This window comes from Rattus norvegicus, chromosome 11, assembly GCF_021556685.1.
Source record: "Rattus norvegicus strain SHRSP/BbbUtx chromosome 11, alternate assembly SHRSP_T2T, whole genome shotgun sequence".
NCBI lineage: Eukaryota > Metazoa > Chordata > Mammalia > Rodentia > Muridae > Rattus > Rattus norvegicus.
This window is the reverse complement of record NC_141544.1, coordinates 72,531,902-72,549,011: the sequence shown is the minus strand read 5'-3', so window position 1 is coordinate 72,549,011 and position 17,110 is coordinate 72,531,902. Positions and strand designations below refer to the sequence as shown.

Sequence of the window (17,110 nt, the reverse complement as noted above, 5' to 3'; positions counted from 1 at the left end):
CTGCCCCTGAGATTCTCTCTTCTATCTTTTGTATTTTGTTTGTGATGCTTGCATCTATGATTCCTGATCTCTTTCCTACGTTTTCTGTCTCTAGGATTGTCTCCCTTTGTGATTTCATTAATGTTTCTATTCCATTTTTAGATCCTGGATGGTTTCAATCAATTCCTTCACCTGTTTGGTTGTTTTTTCCTGTAATTCTTTAAGGGATTTTTGTGTCTCCTCTTTAAGGGCTTCTACCTGTTTACCTGTGTTGTTCAGTATTTATTTAAGGAAGTTATTTATGTCCTTCTTAAAGTCCTCTAGCATCATCATGAGATGTGATTTTACATCTGAATCTTGCTTTACTGGTGTGATGTGGTATCCAGGACTTGTTGTGGTGGGAAAATTCTGTTCTGATGATGCCAGGTGGCCTTGGTTAGGTTCTTGCACTTGCCTCTCACCATCTGGTTATCTCTAGTGCTAGCTAGCTAGTCTTGCTATCTCTAACTGTGGCTTGAACCTCCTGTAAGTCTGTTAGCACTCCTTGGAGTCCAGCTGTCTCCAGGTGTGTTTTGGGTACCAAGAACTGTGGCACAGGGTCAGTTCTAGGCACAGCTGGAAACATGAAGGATCCTGTCCTAGACTTCTTCTTGGTTCCTCTGTCTTAAGGGATCTGGGCGGGTCCCTCTGAGTAGAAGTGGTGGTCTCACCTGTGCTCTCAGGTATGTCAGCTCTCCTGGGAGACCAGCTGTCTCCAGGTGAGATCTGGGTATAGAAAGCTGTGGCACAGATTCAGCTCCAGGTGCAGATAGATACCTAAAACTCTATCTACTTCGATTAACAGAATGCCACCAATGAAAGTAGGTTTTATTTTTAAGTTACGCCATAGTAATGGCACCCCATATGAGCTCACAATGAAAGAGTATGTAAAAGATTAATGGCATGTTTTTAAATGTTTTGGTAAAATTACTTGTCATGGTATGTAAGGTTTAGAGTTACATGTTTCCCAGAAAGACTAGACTAGCTAGTTTATAGCACTTGGTTGGAGAAGTGTGAAAACCAAAATAGTTTCTACATTTTACAATTTCTACCTAATTGTATTGGGAAAATTAGTTAAAATTTAAGGGATGAAAAAAGTTATTGTTTCTCACACCAGACATAAATTGTAGATGCTTTAAGTATTTCAATTTAAAAATAAATAAGTGAAAGAAAATTTTGAAAAAGTACATAATTGATCATATTTTAGAAAAGGATTACGCATACATATACACAGGATGGAAGAGTCGATGTAAAACCTTTATGTATACAAAGTCAAGGAATGTTAAACTTCTACAAACAAAAATAATGACAAACAAAATTAAGAGTCAGAAAATAAATTGGGCAAAATTGAACCAAGACATCAAAAGGTCAGTTCCTTTCAGCCTAAGTAGCTCCCATTAGCCACTATGAAAACAAAATAATACAGACAAATTGGAGATACCACTGAAACTGAATAGGTTGAGAACATTAAAGAAATGGATGATGGTGTTGCATGTAGGAAAAGATAATAAATCTCACTAATATCTTATGAAAAAGGGCTGAGGCAATGGCCCCCAAAGAAAACAAACCATTCAGACTGGTAGAATGACTTGAAGATTGAGCATAAATCAATGTTCCAGTGACTTTGAAAATTAATTTGTATTTGCTAGTACAAATAAGTTTATCATGTTAAACTGTGCTTTCGAGCTAGTCATACCTACTGAGGATTAAGAGAAAGTGAAAACACAATGTATCATCACTTTTATAGAAATAAATGTGACCTAGAGGAAGAATCATTTCAGAAAATACACAAAGTATTAGTTTTGGTTTTTTTTCCCGTTATTTATGTGACTTTTTTCACCTATGGAATCTCCTCTGCCCACAGTGTGAAGCAGCAGTAATAATATGACACAAATTTACTTTCTAGAACTTTAATACAGAGTTTAGGAGGGACTAAAATGAAGCCTTTGAATTGTCTCCTCGTTGTTCCTGGTGATGTTCTAAATTTAAATCTTAGGACTTTGTACAGAAATTTAGGAATTAACTAGTAAATCATCTGATTTAAAAAGTTGTGTCTCTGTATGACTCCTCCTAGGAAAAGAACAAAAGGTTAAAAGGAAGTTAAGACTTAGAAAATCTGTAACTGAGAAAATGAGACACCAAGTCATTCTACTTTTTATGTTCTGATCTGCCATGGATATTTTTTTTTTTTTGATCATGAAAAGTCAGAGATGCCAGGCAACTGTAGTAGCATACACTGTAACCCTGGCACTGGGGAACCTTATAGAGAGAACATAGTGAGATCCATTTAAATAACAAGTCAACCCCCTAAATATGAAAAACAAGTCATAAAGGTTAATGGTGAAATAGATGACAAGAGAGGTAGCTACAGAAATGCTTCTAAATACCACATTTTGATGGGCAAAAGAGATGTGTGGCCTTTTGTGTCAAAAATAAGATCAGAGAGACATGATTAAGTCTTAAGAATGGGTGAAGAGGGGGTTGGGGATTTAGCTCAGCGGTAGAGTGCTTGCCTAGCAAGCGCAAGGCCCTGGGTTCGGTCCCCAGCTCCAAAAAAAAAAAAAAAAAAAAGAATGGGTGAAGAGTTGAAGTTTTGTTTGCTTTTTTGCTCCAAACACTGGTTGATCATCTACCATATTCCAAGGACCAGGGCTCAGTAGATAAAAAAAACCTTCCACTTAAAATGACTAAGATTACCAGGAAAGTCAGCTAAAAGTTACGATTTTCTGTTGTGTTGGAGAAGCCGTGTTGTGGCTCTCACTGGTTCTGTGAGAACATAGGAGCCAGTTCTTCACCCAGCAGGACTTTATGAGCAGAGGAGGAATAGACAGAGGTGGAATAAAAGTCAGAAGGTAGGCTCCCCAGCTGAATCACCACCCACCCATAAAAATAACGCACACAAGATCACTCTGTGCAGAAGTACCTGGATGCCTATTCCAAAAACCAAAAGTTGTTTAGATCTGACCTCTAATTTGGAAGATGCAGTGCAAAGGGAGGAGGAAATGAAGCTAGAGAGACAAGAAGCAATCAGAATGAGCTCTGAACTACAGTCAGACACTGGGATCTAATCTTGAAGGCAACATCAGTCAAGGGATTTTTATACTCACTTATAGTTTACAAAATTTTTTTCTGTACTGTGGAAAATGTATGGTGGTCAACATGGGGAGAAGAAGGCAAATATCGTACAGCCAGATTTACTTCATTTCCAATAAGTCAAGCCCCTCACCCCCCCCCAAAGAAAGGACATGGAGGAGGAAAAGTAGGAGGATGAATAGAGGGAGGAAGCAACTGTCGATGTCTGAAATAAGGCTGAGTGAGGTAAGGCAAGGGAGTAATGAGGGCGTGGGAGATGTTGACAACATGGAGTCAATTCCATATGGGAGCAGGAAAAGAAAGTACTGTCAAAAGAGACATAATTTGGGGGTTTCGGTTGGTTGGTTGGTTGGTTGGTTGGTTGGTTGGCTGGTTGGTTGGCTGGCTTGGGTTTGTCCGATTACCTCTCTTATGCGTAAAAAGAAACACAAAGCATCTCTTTGCATAATGACACCATTCACTAAGATGATAAAGCACAAGTGTTTCATGAGAAAGTAGATGGACCTATAACACTTGTGAGGAGTGCAATGGAGAAGTGAACCACTCAAACATGTGGACATAAAAACGTTCGTGGAAATCTGTGCTAGAGTCGATTCCCTTCTGATGTGAAGTCACACTCATGATATGACTTTAGCATCTAAAGGGACCAAGTAGGTAAGATACCTCAAACTGACAAACTGACAGGACAAATAGGAAGTCAGCCAAACCCCTAAGGACAGGCTTTGAATAAGAATAAGGTGATTGCCAAAGTTAATATGACCAGACGTGTATAAAGTCTGTTGAGTTTGGTGTCTTTGAACCCAGGAACAGATAATTCTGGAAGAAAGAGACTAATATCAATAAGTTAAATATTTCGGGGAAAATAGTATTACAATTAAAACAACATGGGCTTTGGAGAGCTTCAATGGAGAGGCTTTTGTCTTTCTGTTGTTGTTTGCTTGTTTGTTTGTTTGTTTGTTTGATATAAGAATGCTCATCATGTTTCAGGCAGAAATTGGGTGGAGGCGGTGATGTGGCTTCACACAATTCCTGAAGAAATTGAGATGTTGAGTTGGAAAGTTAGTAAGAGTAATTTCTTGGGAGAATAAAATCTTTTATCATATGTATACTCTTTTAGGAAGCTCCTGATCAATGAGGTGAGACCCACAGGATGTTACCAAAATGCAAGCATAATTGCATAATACGATAGGATCTCTTTCTCAATGTTCTGCACAAACACTGACGCGTCCTCATCCCTGGTATCCCAGACCTGAGCTGACTCACCTTAATCATAACAGTCAGTATGATATGATGATTTGATTACTAAAACATAACCCTGGTCAATTACTGTTAAATTTACATTTTAATTTACATGTATTTGTCCAAGTGGCTTAACTAACATGACAAGTGACTGCAAAAAATCAATAATATAGATTCATATATATGTATATGATATATGTGATATATGATATTATATATGTGTGATATTTATTATATATGATAACACATAATTTTAGTATGAGTAATATTATCTAGGAGTAATATTAGACTCCTAATAATGGGCTTTTTGTTTTTAAGTTTGTGTGCTTTCATAAAACAAATCTGATTGCCACATGTTTGGTTGAAAAACGTTTACATATATTTCTTACATTTTTGTTGCAATTCAGATGTAATTATAATGGGAGTTAAGGCGGTTTCTTTAACTGCTACAGAGCTTCCTATTACAAGCTTGGGTTAATCGAGGAAGTGCTAAAAGCAGTTACAATTTGCTCATCTGTGTACTGTTGGTGATTTGTATCATACTTGGGGGGCATTAAGAACACTGGCTTCCTCAAATAAAAATTTAAAAGTGTGCTTATTAAACCGAAGAACAATCAAGCACTCAGGAACTCTGAGATGTAAGTTCAGCTGTAGTTCCTGATGGGATCACATTTGAGAAGCTATTATTCTTCTCGGTTCCTCAAGATCTTGCTTATAAATTGTATATGACCTTCCAAGTTCTTGTCCTAAGTGTCTAAATTGCAAGTCACTGAATAAGTCCAGGAAAATAATCCTTAACCTCAGAAGCTAATGGAGCAATAGAAACCCATGCGAGATTGCTAGAGATGGGAATCAACTGTGGTCGACTGCCAGTGGTTTTGATTCCAAGTCATCACTTTTTATCCAGAAGCCGTAGAGCACGTCTTTGTCTGAGGCGCATTAAAGTCATGAAGGCTCTCCATCAGCTTCCTTCTCGTGGCACACGGAATCACTCGGATGTTGCTTTCCTAAGTACCATCGGTGTCTCCCTCAAGACTGTCGTGTAGTTGTTTCTTTAAGTAGAAAACGTTCCAGCTGGGCAGGAACTCAGTGTCTGCAATGGGTAGGGCGAGCAGCAAGGAGCAAGCCTCTTTGATTACGGAGCTCCTTCATTTTTTCTTGTCCTCCTCCCTCAGAAGTATACTTTCACTGTTACTACAGAGGCAGCCGAGTTTTAAAAGAGAAGAAAAAAGGAGAGTCACAGTCCAACCTAAGCCTCGCTATTTGTAATCAGTGTGTGGCCTCGGTGATGAAATTTGTGAGCAATTCACTTCCCACACTCCCCGGCAAAGCCCACTGGAGTGGGAGCTAACGTCGCTATCCTGGACGCTAATGAAGGAGACCAGGCAGCAGTACTGCTTGCCTTTGGGGACTCATTTTTCACATCACCAAAAAGTAATTTCTGTCCTTTTCGGCCATCTGGTTGACTAGATTGTGAAGATGAAATTCTGTTCAAGGAGTGTTTTAAGAGTGGAGTCTGCTGGGATTCACATCCCATTTCTGCTTTCACTTACTCGCGTCTGTGCACCGGTTGCTTACCTGTAGGAAAAACCCTCACAGGACACAGGATCTTCATTAAACGAAATGTTATTTCTAAAGTATACCATACATCGTGGTAGATATATGTATACTTAAAGTTAACTTATTCAATTTTTAGGAGTATTATTAGTGATAGCATTAAAAATAAATGTGGTATGGTTATAATATCTGTGTACCTAACACAATAACTATTAATTTAGTTTCTATTATCTAACTTACATTCTACGTAAGATATAGTATATGTAGAGGTTTATATGTAGAAATTTTTATTTTGTTGAATATCTTATACATTTCATATGTGGGTATCACATTTTAATAGCACAATGTTCTGATATGCTTTGCATTTGGAGGTTAAGGTATATTCTTCCTTATACATAAAATAATGAATTCAAGTGATGGTTATAAGATCATTTATTGTAAGAATTTACATATCTTCTACTTTGTCCTGACCAGAAAGGATCTAATACAGTTTCATTAAACATATCTTAAGCACTTCCTCCAGCACTCAGACGGCCATAGTGTGAGATATCTTCCCCTTATAGATGCTTAAGGACCTCTAGAGCAATTTGGAAAACAGCTATCAAGTGCTCTGGCTACTTAGCAGGAAATTTCTAATTTACTGATAACGTCTGAAATGTACCAATGTTGCTTTACAGCCCATCGCTGCCGTTTGCTTTTGTTTTCATGATTATGATTACATATTCCATTTCCTTCCCTCTACAGTTCCACCAAAGATCTCCAACATCTCCTCGGATGTCACTGTGAATGAGGGCAGCAATGTAACCCTGGTCTGCATGGCCAATGGGCGCCCTGAACCTGTTATCACCTGGAGACACCTTACACCACTTGGTAAGCCACTGGAGACATTCTCAGCTAACACATAATAGTTACGATTCTATTGGATCAAAGCAAATGGGCGTCCTTTTTTATTGAAACTCAGAAAAACTGCAGCATCAAGGTTTTGTAGAGTTCCTATAGTTTTGGCTGATGCGCTCATCTCTTTAAGTAACTTTGTTTCTATCTATCTATCTATCTATCTATCTATCTATCTATCTATCTATCTATCATTCTATCTATCTATCTCTCATCTATGTACCTTAGATATAAATAGGGCTATATAAAATTATCATTCAAAATAGACTAACCCTCAAAGGAACAACTATAAGGACATTGAATAATACATACACACACTACACACACACAAACACACACACATGCACATTTATATACATATAAATGTATATATATAAATGTGTATATATATATACATATATGCATATATATGTATATAAAATGTAATAGTAATCATCAAAGAAAAAGAGGCTATCAACTTGAGGGCATGGGCTATGGGAGGGAGTGAAGAGAGGAATAGAAGGAAGGGAAGTGATAAATAATGTATGTAAGTTAAGACATTTGAAAATAAAGTACAAAATAAAGCATATTTGTAAAATATATAGCATTTTCATGGTTCAGTGTCTTTGGGGAAATGTTTTAGATATACCATTTTGCACCAATTTTAAAAGTCACTTTCAAACGTAGTTTCCTGTACAGTTTCCTCCTTTGTGGTAGCATTATGTGAGGAAATTATGGACAAAAATATCTCTGCTTCCTACGTCTGGACTTGGCTTCTACCTCTGTGATGGTTGCCAGGATGAAACAGGCTATGGAAGGATATCACTGAATCCAGATAATGACCCAATTCAGTTAAATTCATAATACAACTTCCTTAGAATGTGTTCTGTACCCTTCCTGTCCCCCTTTGTACTATGCTCATCTTTACCAGGTCCCAAAGCCCTCGTGTTTTGTGAACATGTTTAAGCACTTTACCTGATGATTTAAGATTAACGTTACATTCTCCCCTCCCATTTAAATTATGTTTTCTTCTATGCAAAGCTATGTTTTTCAAATACCATAATGTATATGTAATTTACCTGCTCTTTAGTTATTCCAAAAAGAAGTTCTACCACGTCAATTATATATCAACTGTAAGCAGACTAGTCTTAGAAAATAACTCATTTTAGTAACTGGCTTATGTGCGATAGTCCCTTATAATTTCTCTATAAAAACTGTCTAGAAACTTAATTTCCAAGGTAACTGACTTTGGAATGAACACGAGCTGTTCAGTGAGACCCATTCTGAGACCATGGTGGTGTTTGATTGCAGATTCATTTCTGTGAAAATATAATAGGTTCCTCCATTTGACATCGTAGTCCAAATTAATTTCTGAGGAAAATTTGGCTAAACTTTGTTAAAATGTTCTTCTGTTTAGGAAAATAGTCTTTTGGAGACTTCTATTCTCTTAAGAAAATGTTATTCAAACCTCATCCTTATTATATATATTTACCATCATTTATTAATAACATATAAGAGCATCATAAGAGGTATTTATTTGGGGGTATCAATGTCAAACACATTTCCTCACATAGGCTTACATGGCAAGAACACACAGATAGTCATTTAGAGCATGGCAGTTTGGAGGTTGTATATCTTTTTCTAGAAATAAATAAATTCTTCAGAGTACTTTCTTCCTGGAAAACTCACAATCTACCCAACCTATTCTACCTACCTGGTACTAAGTGTAACAATGTGTCTTCGGCTACTGGCAATTTGGCTTTAAAATATTGTTCTTGTCAAAATATTTAAATACGGGACATCTAAAACCATCCTGTTTACTATAATGTTATGGAAACTGTGTTTAAACCTTTCCATCGTTTGACTTTGAAAGGCCTCTTTCTAAACTTACCTCTTTGTTTTCAGTGTCTCTACTTGTCTTTTCCAAAGCAGACCCAGAGAACTTATATAAATTATCACAAGCCCTTCATTCCATTGACTGTTGGTAGGCTTGCCACCCAATTTATGACTGATCTGTTAAGAACGTAAATTATTATATATAAATTACAGATTCATAAAATTGATTTTTAACACTCCACTTACATGTTTATGGCCTCAACTTCATATACAAACCACACTCCTGCTTTCATGTGATTATTTTTAACTTGTCTCACCTTTCTATAACCAAATTTAAATTAATACAAATATTTTATTAATATTTTAATGTCATTCAAGGGCCAAGTGGTAGATTAAAAAATGAAAACTGTAGGAAGGAATTTATGTTCATGCTATGATCAATAAGAAGACATAAAAGAAAGACACTCCTTCTTTTGGTGTAATTTTGAGTAGGAAATAGAGCAAATTGTTCACTTGAGCCTCCAAATACTTCTTCCTCTTTGAATTTTGACAAATTCTGAGATAGAGCCAAACCACCAAGATCTTCCTTAGTTTGTTGGCATGTTCCTGGTGACTATTACCAAGTAAACTTCCATGAACAAAAGCACTTAGTTTACAAAACCTAAAAGTATGTTAATTTAGATTACAATGTATACACCTGCTTGAGACCATAGCCAGAGACACAAACAAAGATTTACCAAAATCGCACTTAGTTCAAAGGCTTTTGTCTAAACCCTGAGGAGCATGGTTTCTGTGGCGAATCAATTAAAACAAAGAACAGAGGACCCGTGGCGTCTTCCACAGTAAAGATAGTATTTCATGTATTTCTAGGACTCTGACTTCAAAACCAACTACAAAAATATGATGTACTCAACAAGGATTCTCAAGAGTTAAATATTAGCGGTCAGCACATAATAACCTGTGGGCCTGGACCATATATAGATAGATATAGGTATAGATATAGATATAGGTATAGGTATAGATATAGATTTAGATATAGGTATATAGATATAGATATATTTTCACTGCCTGAGAGCAATAGTGGTTATGGCATTTCTTGAATAGTTAGAGATAATCAAAGGAATCCTGAATTTTAAACACAAAGCAAATGTATGAACTTCAAACTCGAGAACAGATGCATAAAGTTTTGTGTGAACACTGCCATGCTGAATTACCTGTGTTCCATGGCTTCCTTTGATCGAAAATAACATACTCTGGTAACAGCAACAAAAGTACTTAGTTCATCAAACCCAAAATACATTAATTTTTCGCTTAGATTACATTGCACACAGCTCTGCTTAAGACCATAGCCAGGGAACCAAGCAAAGACTCACCAAAATCATGCTTAGTCTACAGGGTTTTGTATGGATCCTGTGTTAGGTTTCTTCTTTGTTCCTCTCTAGCTGTATATGCAGGCTTTCTCTCTGATCATATTGTGTACTTGTACACTCAGAGCAGCTCCTTCCTGTGTGTGAACACTCAATATCAAACCACTTTTTTCCTTCCAGTGGGCATATATCACGTCCCAGGCTTCCTCTTACATCTCTCAACCAAGGTTTTAATAACCAAATAATCACTTGAACAAACGCATCTTCCTACTGACAGGAGTAACAACTTAATTTGTCTTCTCTCTCTCTCTCTCTCTCTCTCTCTCTCTCTCTCTCTCTCTCTCTCTCTGTGTGTGTGTGTGTGTGTGTGTGTGTGTGTGTGTGTGTGTGTGTGTCTTTGAAAATTTGAAAAAGGGCTCATCTTTTCAGCCAATCGAGTGCCACCTTTCTCAGAGACATCTGAGGAAGAGACTTGATACCAGTGTGACAGCTGAGCTGCTTGCAAACCACTGCCTTGTGATAGTGAAAATCCAGCTAGCTTTGTTCAATTATTAATTGTGCCTTTCACAGTACCGAGTGGGACTGCCTTCCAGAGGAAATGTACCTGTGATTAGCGAGACCCCACGGGGAACACAGAGACCTGAAAAGAGAAAATGCCATGCAGGGAGTCACAAATGTCTGATTACTTGTCATTTGGTGCCGTGAAAAGGGAGCAAGGAAGGGGGAAAAAATGGTGTAATTTCTGAAAAGAATATTATCTCAATTCATCTTACGTTTGAATGTTTTGATGAGATTATTTTGTTTCTCTTTCCTTTGATCCTTTCCCCCCAAGAATATTGCAAGCATTTTTAAAGTGGGAAACTGGAAGTATTGTGAACTTTCTGTGTGTTCAAAATCAAGACACCTCACTTGAAAAAGAGACCAATCTTAAAATCCCGAATTGTTAAATGGATCTCATTTTTTGTTATTTACATCGTGGAAGTGAGTGTCCCATATGTGGTTATTAAATGTGACCTATTTTTTTTCTCTTAATTAAGTTAGAAGTTCATAGCCCTGTGTTCACTGAGGATTACTGCACCACCACATGTATTGTGTGCAGTGCTTTCGCTCCCCCTTCCTGATGTACGCCACGTTCATCATCGCCATCACATGGCTCTGCTTCTGGCTTTTTCTTCCAGCTGTCATGAGGAAACCTTTCTCTCAAATGTGCCTCATGTGGTGGCAAGGGCGCCTGCTCAAGTTTGCGGAAAGAGCTGGTGTGCCTTCTGTTTCTACAAAGGTTTTCTCTCTGGAAATTTCAAAAGGGCCTCTGAGGAATTCACCCTGTAGGCTGAGATCAGCGCAGGATATTCTATGTAATTTTCCTGGCTAGAAGCAAAAGTTGACACCAATGGAGACGAAAAAAATCTTAAGAAATGTTTTGTTACATGGCTTGGGAAGAAACATACAACATTAAACACAAGTCATTCCTTTAAGTCAAACACCAGAAGTATATATTTCTGGTACTTTTCTTTTGAGATATTATGTTTCGTGTGACCTCATATTTAACATAGAGGATGTGTGTGGTTTCTGGTTTAGATTTTATAAAACTATTTCTCTGTACCTTCATCCTAGGGATCTCCCCAAGGGCCCACCGAGTGGATACTGGTAACATACAGGTGTAGAGAAGTCAAATCTATGAACTTTCTAGGTAAAGTCTGCTAATTCCACATTGACAACTCACAGGAGAATAGGGCTACAGCATGGTCTGCAAAGTGCTTTTATGCCTTGCATTATTTTTAATTAATATTTCCATATTTCTTTTAAAAAACAAAGAAAAATAGTGTGAGTTTTTTTATCAGTGTTCAACTAAAATGTTGGTTCCCAGTTTTGTGTTACATTAATAAAGAATCGTGTTCAGTTCCTCTTGCTCATTCGCACACAACTTGTTCATTTGGTCAGAATTATTTCTAGAGTGTTCGCTTTGTATTAAAAAAAAAAAAGACACATTGAAGTATAAGACAGACATGGTCCCTGAACAAATGAACCGTATAGTTCAACAAGAGAGGAGAGCATTAAACTAATAATTGCATGAATAACCCTTTAATTAGATTCATACATTGTAAAAGAAAATTATGGCATTCAATAAGACCATAAAACAGGGCCATATAGCAAAATGTGCAGAGCCAGCAAAACTGCCCTGAGGGGATATTATGCTGAGATTTCATAAATGAATAGTACCTGTCGGAGAAAACAGAGGGAGAAAGAGTATCCTAGCCATAAGCCAGCACATCCAAAGTCTCGGCATAGAGGCCTGCAGGAATTTGGATGAAGCTCTTTATGTGAAACCATGCTGTTAATGGTGTCTGGTCCTGCTACTGTTCACGCTTAAACCCCTTGATTTGAAGATACTCAATTTGAAATAACTTCTTAATATTCTGTTTCTGACTCTAAAAAGGCAGGAAGAAAATGAAAAATCATACCGTAGGTTTTCAGACCCTTACTTGTAAGTATGCCATCAAACATCAATTGTATATACATATATTATATATATATGTGTGTGTGTGTGTATGTATAATATATATAATATTAGTATATAATAACATACATGGTCATGTGCACACAAACAAGCAAACACACATTCACACAGAAAGGGAGACTACTAAAAGGAGAAAATTGATAGATAAATATGTTGTATTTATATGCTGGTATATACTTTACTCTTATTCCCAGGAAACAAGTCCAAACTCATGGAATTCAGAAGCATAGGGGCCACATAGGATTAGTGTTAAGAGATGGTCATGGGGTCAGGGATATGGTTCGTTGGGTAATGGTGTGTGCAATCAAGCCTGATGGCCTGAAATCATGTATGTTATCCACGCAATGGAGGAATGGATACAGACTCCCACAAGGCTTATCTGATTCCCATACCCACCCCCACCCAAAATACTAAATGCATACTGTAATCTTTTTGAAGCATTCATAACAAAGTACACACTCTATGAGCTAGAAAGACAAAAGTGATCCTACCTCCTTATTGCCATGGCAAGGAATAATTTTTGATACTGATTTTTGATGACTGTGTTAGTAACTGAATCCTTTCATCTCTTGGGATGTCACTGTGGCAGCACGGTCTAACCAATATTTTGTTTCCACTGTATTCAATATTTTTCTCATTGGATTGCTTACTACTCTTTCTCAATAAAAAAATGTCCAAATTAATATTCCTCTTAATTAACAATATCCCAGGGCCGTTGGAATAAAATTCAAATCACTTAGCAAGGTGTTAAAGCCCTTATCCAATTGATGATTGTACCTCTGAATCACAGACCACTCAAATGTATAGGGTAGATTACATGACTTACATGTACAAATATTTCCTGTCAGAGTTCAGTTTTCTCTTTTAAACAAGTACTCGCTCCACATTCTTCACCCTTTTGCCAGCATGAACTGGAAACATTTCAACATGACTGTTTCTCCAAGAACATAGTATCATACAAGTCATAAGATTTCATCTCTTTGGTTATTTGTCTTTCTTTAGCTTGTAAGACTTTTTTTTTTTGGTTAATATTATGTGAGTGCACGTGTGTCCACATGGCATGCCAGGCATGAGGAGATGTGGAGGTCACAGGACAGTTTGTGCAAGTCATTTTTCTTTTTCCCCAAGAGGTCTGGGCATCAAACTCATAGTAGAAAGAGCCTTTGCCTGCCAGTCATCTCATCAAACCTCCATTGTACGATCTTGACGAGTTTGCGAGCTGTCTATTATCTATGTATCAATTCTCAAGACACTACTCAAGAATGGCAAATCACAGATGCACAGGAGGACAAAGATTACAATATAAACAATATTCAGGAATTACAAAACTACCCAAACTGATAATTTCATTAACTTCTTGATGCAATGATTTTGGAAATTTCATGCAAATTCTCTGCCTACGTTCGATTATGTTTGCCTTGAGTCCCCCATGTACATGAACAAGTCTGACTTCTGTACACGAAGGGTTCAGAGTGTACCTGGAAGAGAATGGGGGACAAGAGACACGAAGAAGGACGCCAAGACAAGAGTCTGATCAAGGCGACAATTTTATTTTTCCCCAAGGCTGAATTTATACAGGGGAACAGATGGAGGAGGGAAGTAAGAAACATTTACGCAGGCCAAGGACACAATATTCGTGTGGTCAGTGAATCAGCTGATGTTGACAGGTTGCCAGAAAGGTCACAGGTTTGTCATATCTATTAGTCAGCAGGATGTTGGTTTTTCAGAAAGGTTACAGGTCATTGCATTGGGTATCTTGATGTATCATATTATTATTCATTTTGACCACCAGATTTGTATTAGTCTTCTGCAGCTGGCTGGGGATTTTCCATGAACCCAATCATACTTAATTTTAACCATAATAATAACATCAATAATGGAGGGCTTCAAGAGCATCACTCCCAATAGACTTTCATATTTTACCATTGGCTACTGAAGGTGCTCTGAAGTGAGTATCCTTTGGTATTACTATTAGTAGTAGTAGTATTAGTAGTAATAGTAGTATTAGTGGTGGTAGTAGTAGTGGTAGTGGTAGTAGTAGTAGTAGTAGTAGTAATAGTAGTAGTATAGGTTTATGCAAGCACAGTGTCACTCTCTTCAGACACCAGAAGAGGGTATCAATTCCCATTACAAATGGTTGTGAGCTACCAGGTGGTTGCTGGGAATTGAACTCAGGACCTCTGGAAGAGCAGTCACTGCTCTTAACCACTGAGCCATCTCTCCACCCCACCCCTTTGATATTATTTATGACTCTTTTATGATCAGTGATTGCTGTTTTACTTCTCAGCAAAGATCTTGGTCAGTAATTGTCTAAAACACTCCTTTGAGTTTTCCCTTTCTGTTTTCCTTAAAAAAGGAAGCAGTTTTGCATCCTCACTTCCCATTATGATATTGGGCTCCAAAGGAGTAAGTGTTCAATAAATATGTGTAGGGTGAATAAGGGAGGTGCCTACTGTGAGAAACTCAGACTCTGATATTCTCTGCTTAAAGTAGAGATTTAAATTTGCTACACTGTATCTATTGATCTTTAAGATACAGGCCCTTCCTAACGTTTGGCATTATGGCATTTCTCCCTCAGGTTTTTAATGCCTGAAAAAGGACATTTTCCTTTGTCAACAAAGATGTCAACACTGTCACTCCCATGAACTGTCCTGTATTTTAGGCGGGGTGGAGCAGGCTTGAAATTGCCAGTCTATAGAATTAGCACAACACAGGCAGAGGTGCTTGAGCGTCATTCAAAATCTTGTGACAAAGGTGGTTAAAGGGTAATGAGGTCTATGAAGGGGCGCTGAGGTATATAAATAGCCTAGTAAAAGGGACACCTAGTAAATCTCAGGACATACACACAGGCAGAATAACTCAATATTGTTAAAACATCTCTTATTTTTAACTTTGTGTTTCAACCAAGACACCAGAGGGATAGTATATAAAAATATTTTAAAATGTAGTTTTGAGTGGGATACTGGTCATTAGAATTGACATCACCTTGGAGCTTTGTAGAAAATGTAGGAAGAAAATAATATTGGGTCTTAGCACAGACCACCCTAACCTGAATCTGCAGCCCATCAAAAGCCCCCAGTGGTTTAAATGAATATTTAACTTGGCAAAGCCCTGGGCTAGAGGAAAAGAATCTTCAAATTCAGAGAAAGGTGCTTCTATAGCATTTAAATTGTAGAAATTAACACCCTGTTCTCACTTTCCTACCGGAAGACATCCCAACTGGATCTTCATCCCCTTTTCTTCCAAATTCACCACTACAAGTAAAGAGGAGGAGGAGGAGGAGGAGGAGGAGGAGGAGGAGGAGGAGGAGGAGGAGGAGGAGGAGGAGGAGAAGGAGGAAGAAGATTGCTGTGGGGTGTGATACTATGTCACTTAGTGTTTGTCACTGGGACTATTGTCCTCTAATATTCTACTTGCTACATCAAGTGCTGCTGATAAATTTTGCAGGAAAAAAATTAGTCTAGTGTATGAGGAAATACAGTCCAAATGACAGTAACCACTTTTCTCATCATCTTTTATAATAGCTTTATCTGCAAAATGTAGACAATAACATGTGGCCTGCCCACCTCACACTGCTGCTAAGAGGGATCTAAAGAGATAATGAATATGAAAGGAGCCTGAAAAATGGAAAGCTCTCCACAGATACAAAAGATTGAGAAGGGACAGAACGTGAATTCTGAAAGGCCGAGTTCGAATCCCCCCTACCCATAATTTACTTTCATGGCTGAAGTGAAGAACTTTATATGGCCTATGTCTCATCTGCACAATATGAATAACAGTTCACCTATCAGGATTCTTCTGTTGCCCTAAGTGTGATAATGCATGTCAAGGTGATTTATTAATGATAATTAATTATCACTCAACTACTTTCTGTTCTTACCATCATTGTAAACGTTCCAGAGTAAATTATAGACCTAAATTGCTGTGGTCAGCTGGTTAGGTAGTAAGAAGAACTGACTTCAACATCTTGGTTTACCTAGTTGATAACTTAAGGAAAGAAACCCGAGTCTCTCAATATCTACAGTGGGATTCTTGATAGAACAGTCCCCATATCATCACCAATAGCAGCAAGGAAAAACTTGTTAGATATGCATGTTATTAAAGGCTATTCCAGATTCACCTAAATCAGAAAGTCTAGCTGTGGGGCCCAACAATGTGTCCATTAATAAGTTCTCCAGGTGCTTTCAAGACATGATGAACTTGAAGGAACCTGCCTCTAAAGACAAGACATCTTTCTGATATAGTTAGGTCGATGGACTGTCTCTACCAAGCACCAAGCTACTACAGGAACAGTTGTGATTCTTGTATTTCAGTGACAGTGTTGGTGTGCGCATTCACCTACATACACAAAACTACTTGATATGTAAATTCCCTGTCATATTTCTATCACCTGAGATAAGGAGGTTCGAAGAAACACTGCGTAGAATTTCCTACTTTGTCTTTTTCTACCTACGTTCTAATGATGTTTGAAGATAACATATCACTTAAAATGTGCACACATTTCTGAAGCCCTCATCATTCGCTTGGCATATTCATTTGCAAGTCTCTCGGTACACTAAAGCTACAATTCATCCCAATAAAACCGAGAAATCTCAATAGGTAACTCAGA

The 17,110-nt window shown here is 37.7% G+C and overlaps 1 protein-coding gene across 3 annotated transcripts in view; it reads left to right on the top strand.

The window, feature by feature from the left end:
* The window catches only part of Lsamp (limbic system-associated membrane protein), a 2,169,253-nt gene that overhangs the window by 1,918,527 nt on the left and 233,616 nt on the right, over positions 1–17,110 (top strand). For all 3 annotated transcript variants that reach the window (NM_001414997.1, NM_017242.3, XM_087575991.1), the window contains one exon: positions 6,652–6,777. In NM_001414997.1, coding sequence (NP_001401926.1) covers positions 6,652–6,777 — 126 coding nt within the window. The remainder of the gene's footprint in view (positions 1–6,651; positions 6,778–17,110) is intronic.